This window comes from Trematomus bernacchii, unplaced genomic scaffold (assembly GCF_902827165.1).
Source record: "Trematomus bernacchii unplaced genomic scaffold, fTreBer1.1, whole genome shotgun sequence".
NCBI lineage: Eukaryota > Metazoa > Chordata > Actinopteri > Perciformes > Nototheniidae > Trematomus > Trematomus bernacchii.
The window spans coordinates 9,625,756-9,647,717 of record NW_022987648.1 but is presented as its reverse complement, the minus strand read 5'-3'; the positions used below and the strand labels follow the sequence as shown (position 1 = coordinate 9,647,717).

General features: G+C 39.3%; 1 protein-coding gene across 1 annotated transcript in view; it reads left to right on the top strand.

The window, feature by feature from the left end:
- The window catches only part of dnah7 (dynein, axonemal, heavy chain 7), a 111,770-nt gene that overhangs the window by 26,632 nt on the left and 63,176 nt on the right, over window positions 1–21,962 (top strand). Inside the window, 11 exon segments of the mRNA XM_034134577.1 lie at window positions 1,063–1,261; window positions 1,891–2,031; window positions 3,465–3,677; window positions 4,587–4,696; window positions 5,363–5,531; window positions 9,856–9,958; window positions 10,889–11,016; window positions 11,493–11,705; window positions 13,850–13,948; window positions 14,411–14,659; window positions 17,254–17,403. Coding sequence (XP_033990468.1) covers window positions 1,063–1,261; window positions 1,891–2,031; window positions 3,465–3,677; window positions 4,587–4,696; window positions 5,363–5,531; window positions 9,856–9,958; window positions 10,889–11,016; window positions 11,493–11,705; window positions 13,850–13,948; window positions 14,411–14,659; window positions 17,254–17,403 — 1,774 coding nt within the window.

The following is a 21,962-nucleotide window of genomic DNA, read 5'->3' as shown; positions in this document are numbered from 1 at the left end:
GACTCAAGGTCCACTTGCTAGCCTTTTTCTTTTCTTTTACCACTGTTTTGTGCTATTTAGGGATGAAATACAGCGAGGACAATCATCAACATATGAGCATGAATTTGCACGTGTTCAAATTATCTCATTAAGCTTGGTTTAGTTTGACCTTTCAGCAGCTGGTGTTCAGGTGGAGAAGCAGCAACACTAAAAAGCAATTGTCTTATAACAATTAATTAAAAAAAAGGGAGACGGGGATCAGGATTTCTTCTACACACAGTTCTTCTCTTGCTTCATGTCAGCAGTCTTTCATTTTTTCAATTTCACAGGAGGGTGTTCAGACTGGGTGCATCATTAGTCTTTCGTGTTCTAAATGTTACAGTCATTATCTGCCAAAAGACGGCGTGCACACTGAGTTTAAACGTAGGCTAATAAGCCATCTTCACTCTAGGGGTTGCCTATAGCAATATGAAGTGAATAAAGCTTGGGCAATTATGCGGCCGGAGAAAAAAAGCTGCATTCGTTTAAATTGAGAAGATCAGTGTTTCCATTGTGTGTGTCACAGATAAAAAACATTACAGAGTTACAGAGCCAGGTTAGAGAGCTAATATAGGGAAAAACTAAAGAAATACAAGATTAAAGTTGTTACATTTGGAAGAAACAATCATGGATATCGCTAATAATAACATTTTAGATTTAGGAGAAAAAACTCATAAATATATTAGAAACAGAAAAGTCAAACCGCAAAATGAAAACTGTCGGAAATGTTCCCATAATATGACAAATTTACAAGTTTAAAAAAAAAACATTTTCTTGGTTCTTTTTGTATATTTGTGATTTTATAATGTCAGAGAATATTCAAGATGCTTTCCTCTGAAATGTTTTTAATCTTGGAAAAAAACTAAATCACAAATGTTACCTCTCCCCTGCCTTGTATTTTACCTTCAGTGGTCCTAATATGGCGTCGTAATTGTGAATGTGAAAGTGCATAAAATCTCTAAATGCAGAGGGCCAGTGTAAAATATAACTTGGATATAACACAATATGGAAGTTATTAGATGTTCTTGCCTTCCTCTCCTCCAGAGTGCAGCCCCATCTGAAGAAGTGCTTTGAAGGCATTGCTAGCGTGGTGTTCACCAAAGCGCTGGACATCACCCACATGAAGAGCAGTGAGGGGGAAACGGTAGAGCTGCTGGATGTCATCTCCACCTCCAAAACCAGGGGCCAGGTGGAGAAGTGGCTCCTGGAACTGGAGAATGGCATGATGGCCTCCCTGCACAAGGTGTGTTTGTCATTTTTGGTGTCAGCTTCACTTAAATACACAAACATATGAATGCATATTTTTTTCTGGTGGTATTCAAATGAGATTTATATTCACAAGAGCTGCTGTGTCAAACTGCCACACTAAAAAAACACATCAAGGGCCAGACATATATAGTTTATTTACATATATTGTATTTAATCAAAAAAAGATTAGATTTTAGTTATTTTTTAAAAGAAAATAGTATTTTTCTATATCAAATATTTCCTTCATGCAATTTGTTCCAAATAAAGATCTAAAAAGTGAAGGGAATAAGCCATCACAGCATTTAGTCCGCTGTTTAGTCAGTCAGTTAAAATAACATTATGATGCATCAATGTTGGGATGCTATTTAGCTAATATTGATTGGCCTATTTTCAGAACCATGACATATGTTCTGTGATGCAATTTTCTTGATTCTTCTTGACGGCCTAAAAATGTATTGAGAACCTAAATTCATGCAGGCGAGATACAAATTTGGAAGGAGCTTGAGTCTGTCAAATGTGAAGTCAAAGTTTGACACCAACATTGAGCCTGTGCTTCCAAGGCTTCTCCCCACATAATCCCTAAAATCTAGTGAAAGCCTCTGTCCCTCTTGTGGTCCGTTGTAGGTAGTCGGGGAGGCTATCGAGGCGTACCCCAAAGATTTGAGGATCAACTGGGTGCGTGCGTGGCCGGGCCAGACCGTGCTCTGCGTCTCACAGGTCTACTGGACCAAGGATATTAATGAAGCCATTCATTCAGGACCAAAGGTGATCAACTTTTCTTTTCCATTGTGTGGTACTTAAGATATAATGCCTAAGATCTTTCATTCTAACTGTTAATGCTGTTTTTTACGCAATACCGAAAGAACGGAAAGACTATTGTAACTATCTGGATTGAAAAATTGCCCGTCCTTGACCTGTACTATTTAAAAATGTAGTTTAGAGTCGTTCCTATCATGAGAAAACAATGTTTTATCGTCCAAAGGACATTTTTTTTGTTTAACAGACAGATCTATCCCACATGCTTAACTCTGTTAGAAAGGAAGCAGAGCAGCATGTTTCCCTACATCTACAATGCTCTGAAGTTCCATGATGCCTGAATCAAAGGTGTAACCATGGCAACCACTACTGTAGTATCTGAAAGGCATAATCTACCGAATGCTTGGAAGTCACATGTCTGTATCAAAGTTGTTGTAACCATGGCTACATACTGTAAAATATGTCAGAGCACGAGAAACTGCCTAAACAAAACATTTACAGTGTGGAAGATACTACACAGTAGAAATGTATAAAGCATGCATTCATATTGTAACTTAAATAAAAGCACACAGGTATTACCAAAAAAAACATTATTCATTATGCAGGATCAATTTCAGAAATATAATATTTCTTACTCACTGCATTATAATTATTGATGCATTATTCATTTCATATTGCAACTGGTAAAGGTGGAGCACATTTGCATCACGTCTACATATTGCTGGCTAGTTTAATATGTATTAAATCATGTATCAGTTGATTTATATTTTGTATAAGAATCTAAATCTGTAAAGGTACTAACGTAAAAACTTGCGTAGTGGAGTTAAAAGAAAAATATTTCCCTCTGTGGTGTAGAAATATCATATCATTGAGAGGAAACACTCAAGTTCCTCAAAACTGCCCTCAAATACAGTATTTGAGTGAAAGCACTTAGTTGATCCATCACTTGTTCTCAAGATGAAGTCAACAAAGTGATACATGAGATATTACCTTTCAATAAATGTCTTATTTACGGTAATTATAACCTTGTGGCTCGACGTTAAACATGCAGACTGAGATAGATATTGAAACAGGTGATCTGAATGAGGATTTCAAACTCTTTTAAAAGTGTCATATCAAATAAGAGCGCCTGTATCTCATCAGCTGACACGTCTTATTTAGTAAACGTAACCAGCAGAGGTCTGCAGTGAGCAGCTGTATTATACAGTTGTAACATGATATATTTTTCTTATGATATCCTCCAAGACACAAGATTATACCCTGCCAGCAATGCACTTACAAAAGAAGGAAAAGGGTGGTGTTGTCCTCATGAACATCTTGACAGTGATAGACATAGCAGTGGATCAAACTCGTGACCTTCAGTTTATAGATGGAGTCTTGATAGCTTCCTCTCCATCATGCTCTGCCTTCCATTTAATCATGCGTCTCCCCCCCCTCCTCAGGCCTTAGATGCCTACCTGGAGCAGAACAACAAACAGATTGACGACATCGTCTCACTCGTACGCGGAAAGCTATCCAAGCAGAACCGGGTGACCCTCGGAGCCCTCGTCGTGCTGGACGTGCACGGCCGGGATGTGCTCGCTACACTTGTGCAAAAGGGAATAAAAGACGAGAATGACTTTGAGTGGCTTAGCCAACTGCGCTACTACTGGGTGGTATGTAAAGGAGGAATCATTAAAGAGTGGTGCAGGGATGACGTTTTCTCGTAGGCCCACCTGGAAGTTTACATTTCAAGGATTCCCTCGACTAAAAGCAATTGGATTTTGTATTTGGGAATATAGCAGAAACAAGGTCTGTGGCAAACACACACTTATGATACTTACATGTTTTGTTCAGCAGGATAATCTGCACATGTTAACATCACTTTATAATAGTTAAAGCGCAAATGCAATCGTCACAAGTAAAACGCAAACTTTAGGCTGTAGGAAACTACATCAAAGTTCCGTAACATATTGACATCACTGTAACACTCGCGCTTCTATTGGCTAGTGCTCCAAAACATTGTACTTGATAGGCTGAGGGTCGGGACTTCTCTAAGAGGTTGCCCAATCACAACAGAGCCGGCTAGCTAACCAATCAGAGCAGACTGGGCTCTGGTTTCAGACAGAGGGTGAAAAGAGGTGCTGCAGCACAGGCAGTATGAGAAAAATGAAGACCTTTTTGTACATTAAAGCATGGAGACATGTCACAGTAGAGGCACACAATACTAATATGAACCTGAAAATGAGCACAATAGGGCTCCTTTAAGTAGTCTCATTTAGACTTGTTACTCACTGCAGTTTTAAGACACCTAAACCTTTCAGAGTGGGTATTTTACTGACATATTTTATCTCGCAGAACAAAATATTGTAAGCTTGTGTCAACCACAGACCTTATTTCAGGCATCTAACCAAAAACTAATTCCAAAAACCAATTACTTTAAATCAACGGAAGTCAGAATTGCTAAATTGCTAAATTGCTAACTCATTTCTAAATGTAGGACTCATTCTTGCACCACTCTATTAAAACTAATAATACATACTACTGTATTACTCCTTGTAAACTCTGTGTCACACCCCTTGCAGGAGAACCAGCTTCAGACTAAGATGATCAATGCCGGTTTGCCTTATGGTTATGAATACCTGGGGAACACTCCACGCCTGGTCATCACCCCCCTTACTGACCGCTGCTACCGGTAAAGAAACTTCCCATCAACAGTTCACTGGTTTCCTTTTTTTTATAATGCGTAGGTGTTTGCAGATCAAACACTGTCTGATGACTCTACAAACCGCAGGTTGGAAATACTTACATGCCGGATATCCCTACATTATAAATCAAACTCTTGTCATTCTGTCTCTTCTTAGCCCTATTTGGATTCTAAATTAATTTTCTTGTCGTTTTCTTATCAGTTTCAGCGACAGTATTTAGTTTTTCTTGCTGAGCTTCTGGGAGTTAATTTAAATTGATCAAACATGTTTCTTTGTACACAATGTTCTTCAGCTAGCCTCTAGGGCAGTTTGCATTTTTTTAAAGATTACTGCTAGAAGCTGGCCAACAAACATTATGTCAAATGGCAGAAGTTTCCAAATCCTTTACAACAATCATCAGTTCATCCATAAATGTAACTGTATTAAGCGCAAAAAATGACATTACATAGAAACATTTGATTTTGGTAGTCTGACAGCTTGCCTGAAGTAACATTAACATTTACCAAGTGGTTTGTCAGCAAGTTATTTTGACGTGTCTATGGATAAAAAAAAAATACACATTATCATTTGATGAGGAATATCTTGTTTCATTTATCACTGAAAGCGCTTAAGGTGTTTTACAAGCTTTCTCCTGTCTGTTCCCCCTACCACAGCACTTTGTTTGGGGCCCTTAGTCTCCATTTGGGAGGGGCCCCTGAGGGCCCGGCTGGCACAGGAAAAACAGAGACGACCAAAGATTTGGCCAAAGCTGTGGCTAAGCAATGTGTGGTCTTCAACTGCTCCGACGGACTGGACTACATCGCTTTGGGAAAGTTCTTCAAGGTGAGTACAGTTTCCTCAGCATAAGTTAACATCACCAGTTGGATGATGGTTAGCATTAAATATACTTCCTTTATTTTACTCTGGTTTTATTCTCTGACACACACTAGATTTTTTTGTGCAAATATATGATTTGAGAATCTGGGAGAATATAAAATAAATAATTGTATATAAATAAACCACTTAAGTCCTGGATTTATGAGTTTTTTTATGGAAATCTTACCCCTATCCCCTGGCTCTGTAACTATACTTTATTTTACATTACATTTTTTTTTTTTTACATTACTTATAATATTGAGTCATAATATATTCCTAGAAGCTCTTGCCCTCGTTTTTCAGATTGAATTTAGCCAGAACAGATACAGATACTTCCACCTTCAACCAACCCTGTAAACAATAAGGTTATGTTTTCATACAACCAAACTACATTCTCAATTATGTTTCGAGGGAAACTGATTTTCTCCTGGATTAGAGTTGCACATTATGAAATGTTTATTGAAACAAAAAAGGCAGGCACTCGTTTAGTAAAATATCTTGGCTTGGCTTGAAATAGTTAAGTTTGCTACGGAATTTAAAGGTCCCCTATTATACTGTTTTCCATCAATATATTATAGGTCTCAGATATATACAAACCATGTCTCTGAAGTGTTTGGCTCAAAATACCAAACAGACCATTGCAGCATCCCATAATCCCCTCTGTTTCAGCCCTGTTTCAAAGGTGCTGATTCTCTGTCTGTTACTTTAGATGAAAATAAGGAGCCACTCCCCACGCCCCTCTTGCGGCTTTCACACCAGCGCTTTTCCCATTCTAGCTCCGTGCTAGAGCTTTTCTGGTTCAGCTCCGGTTTCCCTTTTCTGCTCCCGCTTTGTTCACACCGCCCAGAGCCCGACTGGTGCTGCCGCTGCTGCGTCATGACGTCACCGTTTACATCGCTGATTTGCTCCCCAACGGCGCTCACAACAACAACAACAACAACAACAACGGGGGACTGCGTCGGGTCGATGATCGTGTTGCTTTTAATCATACGAACCCGGGTTAAATTAAATAACGACTTCTCCAACCTTATACTTTTCTCCAGAGTGCCGTGGTTCATTGTTTATTAATGTGTTTCAGCGGCATTTACCGACCGCTGCAGTGCTGGCTGCTCTTCCACGGGAGTTTATTCTCCCGTTAGCTCCGGGTTAGCTCACATGGCAGCGGCCGCTCTAAAGTATTCACTGTCTGACTGTCACACAAGCAGCTGATACATATCCCCAGTTCTATGGGCTCAGAACAGTCTCATAATACACACATGCACACAGAAGGATTCACACTTGTATTTCATGATCCACAAAATGATTCACACTTGTATTTCCGGATCCACACTTGTGTTTTTCAATGCACACACAAATGTGTTCCGTTTCATATACATGTAAATAAAATCCAAATACAGAAAAAAGTTTTACATATGTATTTTTGATCCTCACATATTTGTTTTCCGTTTAAATCCCCTGAACCTACAAACACAAACCGCTTTCTGTGCATGGATCGCTCTGCATTCGTGTGTGGGTTTTTTGAGACTCCCCTGACGGTCACCCGATTCGTACTTGTAATTTTTTCTATCTATAGCCAATCAGATGTCTCCTCAATTCTAAGCCAATCACATGAGCGCGCCCCCACGAGGGTAGATTTCTTGCGTTCATGTCACTTCATATACGCATTTTGCGTAGTCCGGAGCTGGGTTTCCGCGGACAGAATTTAATTTTACCGGACAAATTTGAAACTTACCGGTCATGTTTCAATAATAATAATAATAAGAATTGTGTAGCAGCGTTTCCGTTAGGGAATTACCGGACTATGACCGGATAATAACACGGGAGTAAGGATCATCTCTTTTCCTCTCTCCCTCCCTCTCTCCTGACAGCCCGTCAGTTTCTCATGCAGCTCGCTAAAACTTCACTCGCGTTTATGTCCATATCGATCAGATCCACCTCTCCTGATCGGCCTTTATAGAGAGCACCGATCAAACTATTAAGAGTGAATATCGGCCGATAATGACCGGCGGGGCTCCCCCCGTTGACAGTTCACTGTCTAGCACTGGCTTCGTAGTGCACTGATCGATTAGGCTAAACTAACCTGTAGCTGCTCCCTCCACACTCACAACAACTTCATACAGACATAAATAAAGCAGCTGATCGCCATACAGGAAACACACATTTAAAACAGTTTTGCCTGCCGTTTTTGTGTACACAAGCATTCATTAATGGTTCGGAAAGTGGCACTGTACCTTAATAATATAAAGGCTTGTATTTGCGTGCATTTCCTGATCGGAAAGTGGCAATGTACTGAGAGTGGAGGTGTCCTGAGATTAGCGCCTGCAGGCAGGCTCCATGGACCTGTCAGCTCCGGACAGCGCAAAATGCGTACATGAAGCGCTACGTCATGAACGCAAGAAATCTACCCTTGTGGGGGCGCGCTCATGTGATTGGCTTAGAATTGAGGAGACATCTGATTGGCTATAGATAGAAAAAATTACAAGTACGAATCGGGTCACCGTCAGGGGAGTCTCAAAAAACCCACACACGAATGCAGAGCGATCCATGCACAGAAAGCGGTTTGTGTTTGCAGGTGCAGCGGTTTTAAACGGAAAACAAATATGTGAGGATCAAAAATACATATGTAAAACTTTTTTCTGTATTTGGATTTTATTTACATGTATATGAAACGGAACACATTTGTGTGTGCATTGACAAACACAAGTGTGGATCCGGAAATACAAGTGTGAATCCTTTTGCGGATCATGAAATACAAGTGTGAATCCTTCTGTGTGCATGTGTGTATTATGAGACTGTTCTGAGCCCATACAGTTCCCCTTAAGTGAATGTGTGTCAGTCTGAATTGATGCTGTTTGGCATCACACCGCTGTTATGAAAGTTTCTCTGGTATAAAATGGTTGATGTTAGCATAGCAACCGAAGCTAAACTGACTACTTGCTATTGCTATCCTATTGTGGTATAAGCCGTTTTCTACAGGCACATTTTACCGGCGTATTTTTCATTATGATTCTACTTGTGATAGTCGGACATGACAACCTGTGCAGCCCATGTATTGATTCCATCCGATAGCTGCTATAATACAAAACAAAACGTCTGCCTGCTCTCCACAATGATCAATAACAGCGAACGGATGGTCAAAGTAAGGTACAAATAAACAGAATCACACGAAGCCTGGTTAGTGTTGCCTGACTTTATAAAGTGTGTTTTTTTTTTCATAAGTGTGTGGTTGCCTTCTAGTCACTTTGCTCAGCGCTACTTCTTGTAGGCAGGCATGACGAGACTCTTCAGTCGACCCATGTTCAGGGGAGGTGGGTTTAGTTTACTGCATGCCTCGACGTAAGAGAGACGTAAGCGACGCCGCCTCTTAGCTCTAGAGTCTTGCTTCTAGACCGACAATTTTTTGGTTACCTTGGTTGGTGATTGGCTAATAGTTACACAAGCCAAAAAATCGTTATGACATCATAAAGTGGCCAAAATCTCATTTTCAGACAGGTTTTTATATAAATGGATCAGGACAAAAAGAGAGAGAATCCTTTTTCCTGAAACTTTCAGAATCTCTTTCCACAGAAGGGACACATGTTTATGTATAAAAGACAGGAAAAAGTGGGTTTTGCATAATAGGTGACCTTTAACTAATTTAAAAAACTTGAAGTTGAATTGTTGTTTTACACTGGAGATGAACAGCTGCCTCTTTGATTTCTTTTACCCAACCATCCACCACAGTAAGTGACACAGGCAGTGACTTCATTTCCCTTCCATTCATATTTCCAGAAATGTACCAGAATGGCATACAGACACTTAAGTGTCAGTGTCTAGACACCTTACAAATATAATGCATCATTGTAGTGCAATTATGTTCCCCTTTTATTAGGAAAAATATATACAAGCAGTTACTCATGTACATTGCTCTTTTCACAACTTCCTGTTGTAAGAACCGTAGGATATTAAGATCTGTCCTTTCTAAAAAAGAAAAAGCTTACTAATGTAGTTGATCATTGTAATGTGATTATAGTTTTGTGTATGTTACGAATGTCACACTGGCAGAAAATAAATCCCATTTGTTTACACTGAATTTGCTTAAGCCATGCTGAAATGTCCTCCCACCTGCTGTGTGTGTGTGTGTGTGTGTGTGTGTGTGTGTGTGTGTGTGTGTGTGTGTGTGTGTGTGTGTGTGTGTGTGTGTGTGTGTGTGTGTGTGTGTGTGTGTGTGTGTGTGTGTGTGTGTGTGTGTGTGTGTGTGTGTGTGTGTGTGTGTGTGTGTGTGTGTGTGTCTCTCTCTCTCTCTCTCCAGGGCCTTTTGTCCTGCGGAGCTTGGGCCTGCTTTGATGAGTTTAACCGCATCGACTTGGAGGTGCTGTCTGTGGTGGCTCAACAGATTCTCACCATTCAGAGAGGTTTGTGCTGTTTTATTTTACATCCAAAAGCCTGCAGTATCCCAGAATCACCAGTGAAATACAAAACAGTTTTTAGACAACAAAGAGCTGCAAAAAGCAACCGAGGCAATTTGTGTAGGCTGGCCAGCAAAACTTCAAGCACAGCTTTGTTGAACGCAGCACAGCAGTGTGTCCTCCAGTGTGTGTGCTGCGGGCAACGAAAGTCTTGTGTCATAAGATGCAAGAGCCAAAAGGGGGATATAGATTTTCTTTGGCCCAATACAGAAGTTTGAAAATGCTATTAGGTTTTCTCTTGCTTGACTGCCGCTGACACCTTTTTATCACAGTTGTTTTTATACCTGGAGTTTGTTCCTGGACAGAATGTTTATAGAGGGAGTTACGCCCCTGCTTGTTACAGGCATAGGGGAGCAACACAAGACCAGATGTTAGTGGTATAATAAAGATATATGAACTAAAAGGATACAAAACAACAGTGCTCTGATAAACAAAAAACAAAGGGCCTGATGGCTTCGGTTTAAAACAAGAAAAAAATACAAAAGACGGAGGACTTAAACTAATGAACCTCACTGTGTCTAATTACTGACAATTAACAAAAACACAGCCAAAGCAGCACCCCTGCATCGGATGTCACTAAATAATATTACTACAGTGTGTATCTGTGTTTGTCATCAGAGAGAATCTAATTCCGACCCAATCTACAAATAAAATGCAACTTTTAGTATCTCATCATCAAGGTAAGCTTAGTTTACATACAACAGTTTCTCAAACTCTTTCTCAGATTTCGTACGAATCGAGATTGCGAGGTGGGAGTGACTTTTTTTTCTTCTTCTTTTTAGCCAAGTGCAGTCAAAACTAAGTGGGTTCAACTGTCTTCATAAGAGTCAAAAGGCACAAAGGACGATGAAAAACATACTGTATCTATGTGTCCAGGAATTACTTCCCACGCTGAGATACTGCAGTTTGAAGGGAGCGAGCTGAGGCTGAACCCCTCCTGCGCTGTGTTCATCACCATGAACCCCGGATACGCTGGACGCTCTGAGCTACCGGACAATCTCAAGGTACAGCCTCAGACATCCCTGCTGTTTTAGATCTCCAAACTGGGGATTCTGGAGCATAAAGGTTTGAGGGAGTTACATTATTGAGGAGTTGAAATAACAAATGGAAAATCCGCATTCTAACGGCAACAAAGAAAAACAATTTCACGTAATATGGAGCACATTAGATGGAGGAGCCACAAAATCACCCTGCATCCCTCCATTGTAAGGCACTATCGTGTGTGTTTGGCAAGTATGTACATACTTGTGTAAGTAGCGATGCAATTATCTGTGATGACACTTTTTTTTTTACAGTTGTTTACCTTTCTTTTGTATTTTGTAACTTTAATTTTTTTTGTTTTGATTAAATGAAAATGATGTAACATGTCAAAAATATTGACTGTACCGTATTTAAACCATCAGTCACTCAAGTGTCTCTTACATAAAAATGGCTAAAATAAATCATAACAAATAAAAAATGTTTTCTTTCTTGACTCCAGGCTCTGTTCAGGACCGTGGCCATGATGGTACCAGACTACGCAATGATCGCAGAGATCGTGCTGTACTCGTGTGGCTTTGTGACCGCGCGGCCCCTGTCGGTGAAAATCGTGGCTACATATCGCCTCTGTTCGGAGCAGCTGTCCATGCAGCATCACTACGACTACGGGATGAGGGCCGTCAAGTCTGTGCTCACTGCTGCTGGAAACCTCAAGGTATCGCCACACAGAACTTTTTTTAATATGACGCAATTTTTTGGTTCATTTTCCCCCAAAACAATTCAGGTTCAAATCAGAATCAGAATCAAGATACTTTATTTTTCCCAGGGGAAATTGTGTTTCATTACAGCTGCTATATTTTAGAATAAAAATAAAATGATAAATACAAATTTACAAAATACAATACAAATATTTATACTAACATAAGAAGTTAAAGTAAGAATGCAATGAAAAAATAAAACAATAAATCAAATAGTATAAAGATATTTATATTGGTGTAAGAGAAGTTTTAAAGTTTTTGACCGCACACATCCGCACGCCTGTTGGTTTTGTTTGTGTTCATTTATTTAAATGCCATGCAAAAGTTGTAAGTCCGTAGTGGCAGATTTTTTCCGGTTGTGTATTTTCAAATTCTAGCGCACTCGAGCTGGTTTCTCCAAAATTACCTACCCCACCTTTAATGAACATTGCCAATAAAAGGTAAAATAAATTAAAATAAAGATATTTCTATAAAAATATCAAATCTGCATTTTGTTCATTGGTGTATAAGTGCATAAATTGTCCCATATGCTTCTTTTCAACCTTTTTTAAGATGATTTAATGGTTATTTATTTTTTGGTAAGCACATTTGACACCAAGTAGAGCAATCTTTGATCATCTAACTAGAAGACAAATGTAAAAACAGTCCCTGATTTATTTACTATGTGTAATCTATGTTGATGAAAGTGCTGAGCAAGTTAAAATGCAAATATACACAAAGCTAGATGTCTTGCCTCATCTTTAAAATAGATGTGTTTCCACCTCTAATGCAGAAGAAGTTTATTTGCGCTAGAGTTTTCTTTCAACCCAGTGCTATATAAAGTAGACAAACTTTTTTAAGACTATAAGCATGTTGCCTTTTTAAATGTTGCTTTGGGAAACAGACTTTTTTCACCCCTGTTTGCTGATCAATCGCTTCTTTACATCAATTGGTTTTGATTGGCAGTGATGGATAAAAACTCTGATCCCTCATGTCTTAACATTCTCATTTAAAGAGGCCATAGTATGCGTTTTCTTTCCCTTTTATTAGTGTGTTACATAGGTATTTGTGCATGTAAATGGTCTGCAAAGGAAAAATCCCCAAGTTCCCTCCAGAAGAAGTTTCTCTCCCATACTGTTACGTCCGTAACATAGTGACATCACTATGTTACACTCGCTCTTCTATTGGCTAGCGATCCAACCGACTGTACGTGATAGGGGCGGGACATCTCTAACCAGTTGACCAATCAAGGTTCAAGGCTTTTATTGGTCATATGAACATAGCTACAGTGTAGTTATGACGATGAACATCTTAGGTCACAGGCTCCTCCAACAGTGCAACACAATAAAACAGAAAAACAGAAAAAAATAGTGCAAGTAAATAATAAATACAAAAAGAAAAATAGTAAAAAAAGTGAAATAGTGCAATAAGAGTCTATATACAAGTTATTGCAATATGACATATTAGATAAATAATTTCTAAGTAGCAGCCAGATGAATGTTATGGATATTGTTTCAAAGTTCAGGTGTTTAACAGTCTTATGGCCTGTGGGATGAAACTGTCCCTGAGTCTGGTGGTTTTAGTCCGGATGCTGCAGTACCGCCTGCCAGACGGCAGCAGACAGAACAGTTTGTGGCAATCACAACAGATCTAGCAAGTTAACCAATCACAGCAGACAGGGCTCTGGTTTCAGACAGAGGATGAAAAGAGGTGCTGCAGCACAGGCAGTATGAGAAAACTAAAGAGCTTTTTGAACATTAAAGCATAGAAATATGTCACAGTCGAGGAACAAAATGCAAATATGAAATCTGAAAATGAGCATAATAGGGCCCCTTCAATACTCAAATAAAGTACAAGTAGCTCAAAATTATACTTAAGAACAGTACCTGAGTAAATGTACTAAGTTACATTCAAACAGGTCAGGACTCTCTTGAAAAAGAGACATTTTGAATCTCAATGAGACCTGGTAAAATAAAGGTGAAATAAATAAAAAAACTGTGATGATTGTAATGTTGCTCACACATACTTGTTCAGTGACACTCCTTCATAAAGCTCCACCATACAACTGCTTCTCATTACATCTCATTCTTCTCCTCTTCTTCTTGGTTTTTTGGCACTGTAGCTCACTTATCCCGAAGAGAATGAAGACACCCTGCTGCTGAGATCCATTATTGATGTCAATCTGCCCAAGTTCCTGTCCCATGATCTGAAGCTGTTTGAGGTGTGACACAGTGGAGCTCCTCCTGTCCAGATTATTGGAGCGATACACATCGAGTGATGCCAGCCCGAGTTAATTCCACTCAGTTCATTCGCAGCCACAAAGCACAAGGACAATTCATGTCTGTTTGGCTCAGAAGAGTTCACTGTAGTCTGTGTGTGAGAGAATGAGTTTCTGAATGTGTCCTTACCCCACACTTTAGGGATGTAAGAAAATATCACTACAGTTCTGTATTGCAATATTATGTTTTGTTATACGGTATTGATTTTAAAAACACTAACCTTTAATTTGAAAAAATTGCAATATTTAGCCTCACTTAGAGTTTATGTATCGGACATAATGCAATAAATGTACTCAAAACCTCTTTATTATGATAACTAATGTAACAGACGAATTTACCATTTCCATTGTATGACTTTCCTCATTTCATTCCGAGATTCCTCCCTTACTCCCTTTCCACCTCAGGGTATCACGTCTGACCTCTTCCCGGGGGTCCAGCTTCCAACACGAGACTACAAGATTCTGATAGAGGCCATCGAGGAAAACTGCCAGCGCATGAACCTGCAAGTCACAGAGTTCTTTGCTGAGAAAATCCTACAGATCTTTGAAATGATGATAGTGAGGCACGGCTTCATGGTGGTGGGCGAGCCCTTCGGAGGAAAGACCTGCGCCTATCGTGTGCTGGCGGCAGCCCTTCACGATGTCTATGAAAAGGTAGGATGTCGTGTTTAAAGGGTACTCTTGGTGTTTAAACTGGAACCTATTTTGTAACTTTTTAGTGTTTAAGGCACCTGTGGAGGAAATACATTAAAATAATTGGTTCAGTATAGAGCTAGAATGCTCCAAACTACTGCTGGGAAACTGGCTTCAACATGATGCTTCACGCAACTGTATTCTTTATATGTACTTCCACTAAAATATCTTTTTTTTGTAACTGACTGGCTTAGATTGCTTTTATAAGTGTATGACAACATTATGGAAAGGAAGCTAAAGAGAAATAAATACATTATATTTATCTTTTGCATGATCTGGACTACCTGGTATTGTGTCTAACCGTTTCCTTCAAGAAAAAGTATCTTTCTGAAATGTTGTGAAAAGGTAAGGCCTCTTTCACATTGCCAGAATCAGCTACATGTACTGCTGGGACATTGAACATCTGTAGGTCAACACTAAGCTAGGCCAACTGTCACTTAGGTTTCCACCCTTGTCTTCTGACAATAAGTCACTTCTCGTGTGATTTCAGAACAAGAGCGAGACTTGGTCAGACACGATAACACACAAACTCTAACAACAAAATAAAACAAAACATTTCAATGATTTCTCTCTAGCTTTCTTTCCATAATGCTGTCAGACTCTTTAATAACAATTTGAGCCTCTTAGTGGCAAAAAACAAGCACTTATGGTGGACATGCATTAAATACGCACAGGAACACATTGCTCACGTGTTGCAGCTTCTGGCTTCAGCCCTCTCCTTCAATCCTGGAATGATATCACTGTCCTCAATAGCCACTTACTGTAGACACAAAAACAAGCAGCCAGGTTGTAAAATACAATTTTTACCACTTCAAATATAACCAGTTGAAAAAAATTATTAAGAGAATAAAAGCTGGATTTACTAACTGCTAAGAAATTGGGAATTATTCATTAGGATCATGTCAGCACGAGTGGAGAAAAGTGGCCGCAAGTTTTTTATCAGCCTGCTATAATTCATGACTCCTTACGTGGCACTAATTGTTGATCAATAGCTTCTTTAAACCCATTTATTCTCCTGGTTGCATTTCCTGTAGTTGTCCTTGAGGTCCAATGTATTCATTATGTTCCTGTCAGGTATTAACCTGGTCAATTTGTCAAAATATTTGAGACAAAAAGCAATATTTTCAAATGGTTAACCATGCATTCTTTAATTGTATTTTATCACAAGTTTAAACGTTGTTTCCAAAGTCCTTGGGACACGATCTTGCTCGATCAGTAAAACAAAATGATAATAGAAACTTTCAACGTCAAGTAAAAATATGTGATACACTCAATATCCAAGGCTTATCTGAGCTACACAAGTAAACACATCCATCCAATTTGTCAGCGCTGTAGTCTTTGTTTAGTAGTTATCGATCTCAGGGAGAGGAGCAGAACTGGCTTGTTGTATTTACATGGCTGAGAGGCTGAGGGGGCTGAGAGGCATCCCACCACTGAGACAGATGAAGGCCCGCTGATGGAGCGACTGGGAACGCCACATCTATCATCGTCAGCGCTGTTGCTGCACATCCACTGATCATGTCTAACCCCCCCTCCACTTCCCCTTTCTCTCCTGGTTTGTTGTTCTTTTATTCGGCTGCTTGTTTTTCTCATAGTTTCTAACTCAATGTGACACATTGTCTTGCAAGCCGTTTGTTGCCTTTTTGCTTTTGTTCCTCAGTTAGCAGAAGTCTTGTCAGACAGCTTCTAAACAGTTTGTGGATCCTGGTGGAGACAAGTTGGTGAAATGCATGGCCTGTCGAGATTTATTTTGCTTCTTCTTTGTGTGTGAAGTAAAGAATTGTCATGTGTATTTTTGTATGTGTACACTATGTATAAGGGCTATTGTAGCGTGAGGGGATAATATTCTGAGAAGAAAACCAAGGTGTAAGCAGTAAATGTAACTCACTTATTATCATAGACAGAGCTATAAGAGAAAAGTCAATAAAAAAAATACTGGGAATCTTTTGTGTTTTTCATGTGTATCCCACCTCATCTAGCCATTGCGTTGTAGTTTCTGATGAGATAGTTCATATCTTATCTCAAATCAGTTGTTTTATTCCTAATACGCCCAATTCACAGCAATGTCTCTCCAAAGTCCAGATTATTTTTAATCATTACTTTTTAAACCTCCATTAAACCAGGAGTATTTCTTTTGAGATTCAGAAACTCTTGCGAAAAGGGGTCCTAGCCAAGACAGCACCGTAATGTTTCAAAATAAAAACATAAAAACAGACATTGAACAAACTGCTAGACGTAAAAAAAAAAAAGCAGTTTACAAATTACACATAGAAAAAACACTGAACTACTTAACAGCGTTCAGTGGCAGGCAATTAGGGGTCTTATAAATTCATTTAATTAAAGGTTTCTATGGAAATGTGTCCTTGAAAGGTTCTTTGCTTGTAAATGTGTGACTTTAATCTCGGTTATTAAATCTCTTAATTTCTTTTAATTTAAAAATAGAATATCGAATATACTGTTGGCCTTTCTGTCCTTTTTTCTTGAGTTGATACACTATGTATTGGCCTAATCTGTATTTCTGTTGTGTGCTTGTATGTATGTTGCTGTTAAACCAGGGTTTGATGGATGAGAACCAGGTGCAGATCACTGTTATTAATCCCAAATCCATCACCATGGGCCAGCTGTACGGCAACTTCGACCCCATCTCTCACGAGTGGTCCGACGGCATCCTCGCCATCAGCTACAAATCCTTTGCTTCCTCCCAGGTAAAATGGCTCCTCAGAGTCAAACACACAAAGTATTGTCTAACTAATGCAGGAGCATGCAGATGTATCTACATGCTCCTTCAGACCCTCATGAAGATTAACATGTCATCATCCTGGATCCGTGCAGGGTTAGTCACACACCGCCTGTTCCTCTTTTGTATACAGAGCCCTCCAAATCCAGTATAATTGCACAATGTGGTCAAATTTACATATTTGCATGATATTTCACAAACACTGATATAGAGACAAATAACCAACCGATGTTACATCTCCCTATTGGATCCCATGGCTTTCCATGTACTTAATACCATTTATTTTCCTCAATACTAGCGTAAATGTTAACCTTGACTGAAACTATGATTTTGTGCCCAAATCCAGTTGGGAAAAATTTTACAATGTTGTTTAATCTGCTCAAAGAAGGGAACATGTTTTGGGGTTTTTCAAGAATCCATGGCGTATTGAGTTACCATAATGCACAACCACAAATTGTGTTGCGTCCCACCGCTGTTCATGCTGTGATTAGCACAAAAAGCGAGTTTGTTTGGTAGTCATTCACACTATGCTGAGCCGCTTGTAGGTTCCCGGTCAGCTACAACAACAACAGTTTGGCAATATTTTCAGAGACATTGTGAGACTCTTCAAGGTTGGTACAAGTCTTTTTGCCTAATCATTTGCAGGTGAAGGCCAGGATAGGGCCCTTACATTTGGGCCCCTTAGCCAGGCGTGCCCCTACAGAAGTCCTTGATGAGGGATTTCATTTCTCCTGAGGCCTGTACTACGAAGCTGGTTCAACCTAACCTGGATATGTTTGAGTTAGCCGGTTGGCCCAATCCAAAACATACGCGCTCTCGCTAAGCTGTACTACGATGCTGGTTATCAAGTGGATCGCTCAAGCCAACCGTGTCCTATCTAGTTAGGTGCGCGTTCACATGAAAGGGGTGGTATTTGGAGCATTCGACCAATCACAAACATGGACAAGCGTACTGACAGCGCAGCGTCATACTTCCTGAATGAAAAGTAAACTTTAATATTAGACAAATATGAAGACGTTAAACTTTAAACATCCATGACTTAAACACTTTATCCAGGATAAAAGCCACATAGCTGCACCTGCAAGGTGAATACAGCTGGTAAAAGAAAAAGCGTTTGAATGCGTACATTAACAAGTTTATGATATCACTGCTGCCCCGTCTAAAACACGAGTGGATCTGACTTTAATTACATTTGACTCGAGTGTTTCGTCAACTTAATGTGTTGCTTAAAATAATACTTCTGCATACAGTACTGTATGTGACACTGTGAGTGTTGCACGGCCAGATACGGCTCAAATAAGGAAATATATGATACATTATGATGTGATATGATATGAATGATAATGGGACACATCGACGTCTGCACTCACAGTGCCGCGGACTGTACTTAATGTTATTCTGATCCGGTTACTTATGTTGTGGCAGATATTTAAGTAAGCTTTCTTAACGCTAATGTTATAATAGTCAGATTGCTCTGAAGATGGGAGGGGATATTCTATAAATATTCACGTTCACACAGTCAGTTGATTTTTGCCGGCCGTCTTTCCTGCAACGGCAGTTTTTCTGTACTTCCTCTATCCTGTAATATGACTTGATCGCTTTAAACTCCGCACATGGAGCTCTGATTGGTCAGCAGGCGGTGCTTTCACTGAGTTGATCTCTTAGCCTGCAACCTAACCTGCTCCGGAGCAGGTTAGCCACTCAGCATAAGTTACCATGGAGATCTAGCCTGCTAAAAAGAGAACCAGCGTCGTAGGACCAGAAATCCGGCTTCGTAGTACAGGCCTCTGGTCTATGCCAGGGAAACTGCTCTCTGTTTATACAGGCTGCCAACAAAACACACAGAGCTCCTCTGAGAGCTGATATTTAGCTCATGCACAACACTTTAGCTAAACAATATGGACTGCTCGTTTGCCTTGGGTAAGTTAAAAGGTGCTTTGGGCTAGAAAATCTTGAATAAAGGGGTAAAAAATAACGTAGCACATAATTTTGTTATTGAGCTAAGTAATAAGCCATGTCGTGCCTTCTCTTCTTTGTTAGTAGTACATGTGTTGTTGATGTTACATGTTGCCGGAACTCCAGATTATTGTCTAAAATAGGATTAAACATAACAATTAACTATATTTTGACGTATTTTTCATCTAAAAATGACAATGACAAATACAGTATTCCCTCAAACGTGGCAGAATTTGTCTCAGTAAAAGAAGTTCAGCTGTAGGGGGGACGTAAACATTATCTAAAGATGTTGTCTCATGCAGTGAAGTGTCTATCACACCTCCAGCTGTCGTTGAGGAACAGCTGGGTCACAGTTTGATGTGAGCTTCTAGTATTCTGATATGTCAAACTGGGCTTCTGACATCATACAGGAGATTCTGATGCTCCTGTGTCAGCTAGTCAAACTCTATGTTCCAAACACAATATATATAAATATTGACATTTCCTCTGACAATTATGGGGTCATTAATTAAAAACATGTTTTTTAACAAAGCAATTACTTTGACTCGAAAAGGCATCATCATTATTTTAAATACATGTGCGTCTGTTAGTGGGTTAGAATGAATGATGAATAGAGGAACAAAACAACCTTAACATATCCCAAACGTAAAAATGATTTGGGTATAAAACAATTGGCTACTATATGAACATTTTAGGCTACAAATGTGACACCATGATCCAAACTGTCATTACTGCTAATAAATGTTTTGGATTGACCAATACTGGATGTCATATTGTATCTCTACCTATTCTATTTATAAATTGTCCCTACTGTGTTATATTTGTGTGGATATTGCTACACTTCTATGCTAAAATAGTTGGATATGAGTTATCAGTTTAACTCTGAATGCAGACTGGGCTCTGGTTTCAGACAGAGGGTGAAAAGAGGTGCTGTAGCACAGGCAGTATGAAAATTAAGCACTTTTTTCATATTAAAGCATGTAAACATGTCACAGTAGAGGCACAAAGTACAAACAAATTCTAAAAAGAAATGAGTATTTGTTAGTTAAGTGGTAAAAAGTAAATGTGGAAAATTATATAAATATATAAATGCGTAACAGTTTTAAGATTTTGACATTGTTGTACTCTCTTTTTAAAGTGCGGCACAAGGGTTAGTCATGTTGTAATACATTTGAATGTGGTGCAACACATGTTGGATGTTGCATAAAGCTGTGCAATAAGAAGAAGGTAATTACATCCGTTATCGTCTACTCAGTCTTCAGAGTTTAAGTCGGATCATCATACAAAAGGCCTGACATTACAATTCATTTCAGGCTGGTAGAAAGAGAGTCTTCCTCGACAGGGTAAACAAATAAAAAAAGACACACATGGGCAAGCATTTTACATGATGGCAGTGAAGGCACGTCATAATGGAAAATCATTTGTTCGCTCTATTCTCACATTGATTCCAAATGAACATGTCATTAAAAAAATTGGCTCCGTATATGTAGTTGTCATTTTACAAATGTCTCATTATTGTTGTCAATGAATAAGGACTGTTGGGATTGGATGTGACGGCCGAGGCAGTACACACTGATGCAATGAAAATAGAAAACGAGAAAGCGGCTTGTTTTAATTCAGTTTAGAAAGTAGTTTTCCTCTGGGCGAGTGTTCCTTTTTGTTCCTCGCATCACATTTTACTAAACCTAATTTTTACTGTGCTAATCTGGAATCAGCAGCAGTGCTGTGTGTTAAACTCACCGCGCATACAATGAGGTTTGTTTTTTCCCCAGTGCCAACGCTCTGTCAGATCATTACATTACAGTATACTCACTTCCCTCACAAGCACCAGATGGCCCCAACACAGGCATCTTCCATTTGTTTATATTACAACAAATCAATTTAAAGCACAGCTCCTGCCAGCCCATTTAACTGGAGATCTGACGCTTGTTGTCAACATCCATTATGCCAGTCTGGGTGCTAATTTCATTCGTTTTTGCAGACATTCTTTCACTACAATGCTTAGGAGTTCTTCCATGACCTTGGAAGTCTGCACAGGGATTTGTGTTTGTGCAATAAATGAATATAGTGTGTGCATATTATTAAAGGATATAAAAACAAGTTATTTTTTGTACTTTGAAGCTCCATGAGTACTTCAGAAATGTTGTATATTCTACCACTGCGGGGGCCAACCTTCTGTATATTCAGCCTGTCTTTTACTTGAAGTGAAAAGCCACCCCAGGGTTTAAAGGTCCGTCCATCTGTCTGTCTGCTAGAGCCTTCTTCCATCTGTTAAACTCCAAAGGCTGTGGAAAGCCAGCTAAACTTTATTCCAAATCCTTGATGAGTCAAGTGTCAAAGTGCTCACGTTTTAAATTGTATGGTGCTTTAAACCTCTACTCCACTACATTATTGAAGCAAATATGGTACTTTTTACTCTCTACATGTATATAACATAATTAGTATATACCCGGAAATCTCCATTCTTCATAGAACGTACTTGTTTTGGTACTTTAAGAATATGTTGATGCTTTGACTTTGACTTTAGCTACATTTAGAATTCTAGACTTTTACTTGTAACAAAGTAATTCT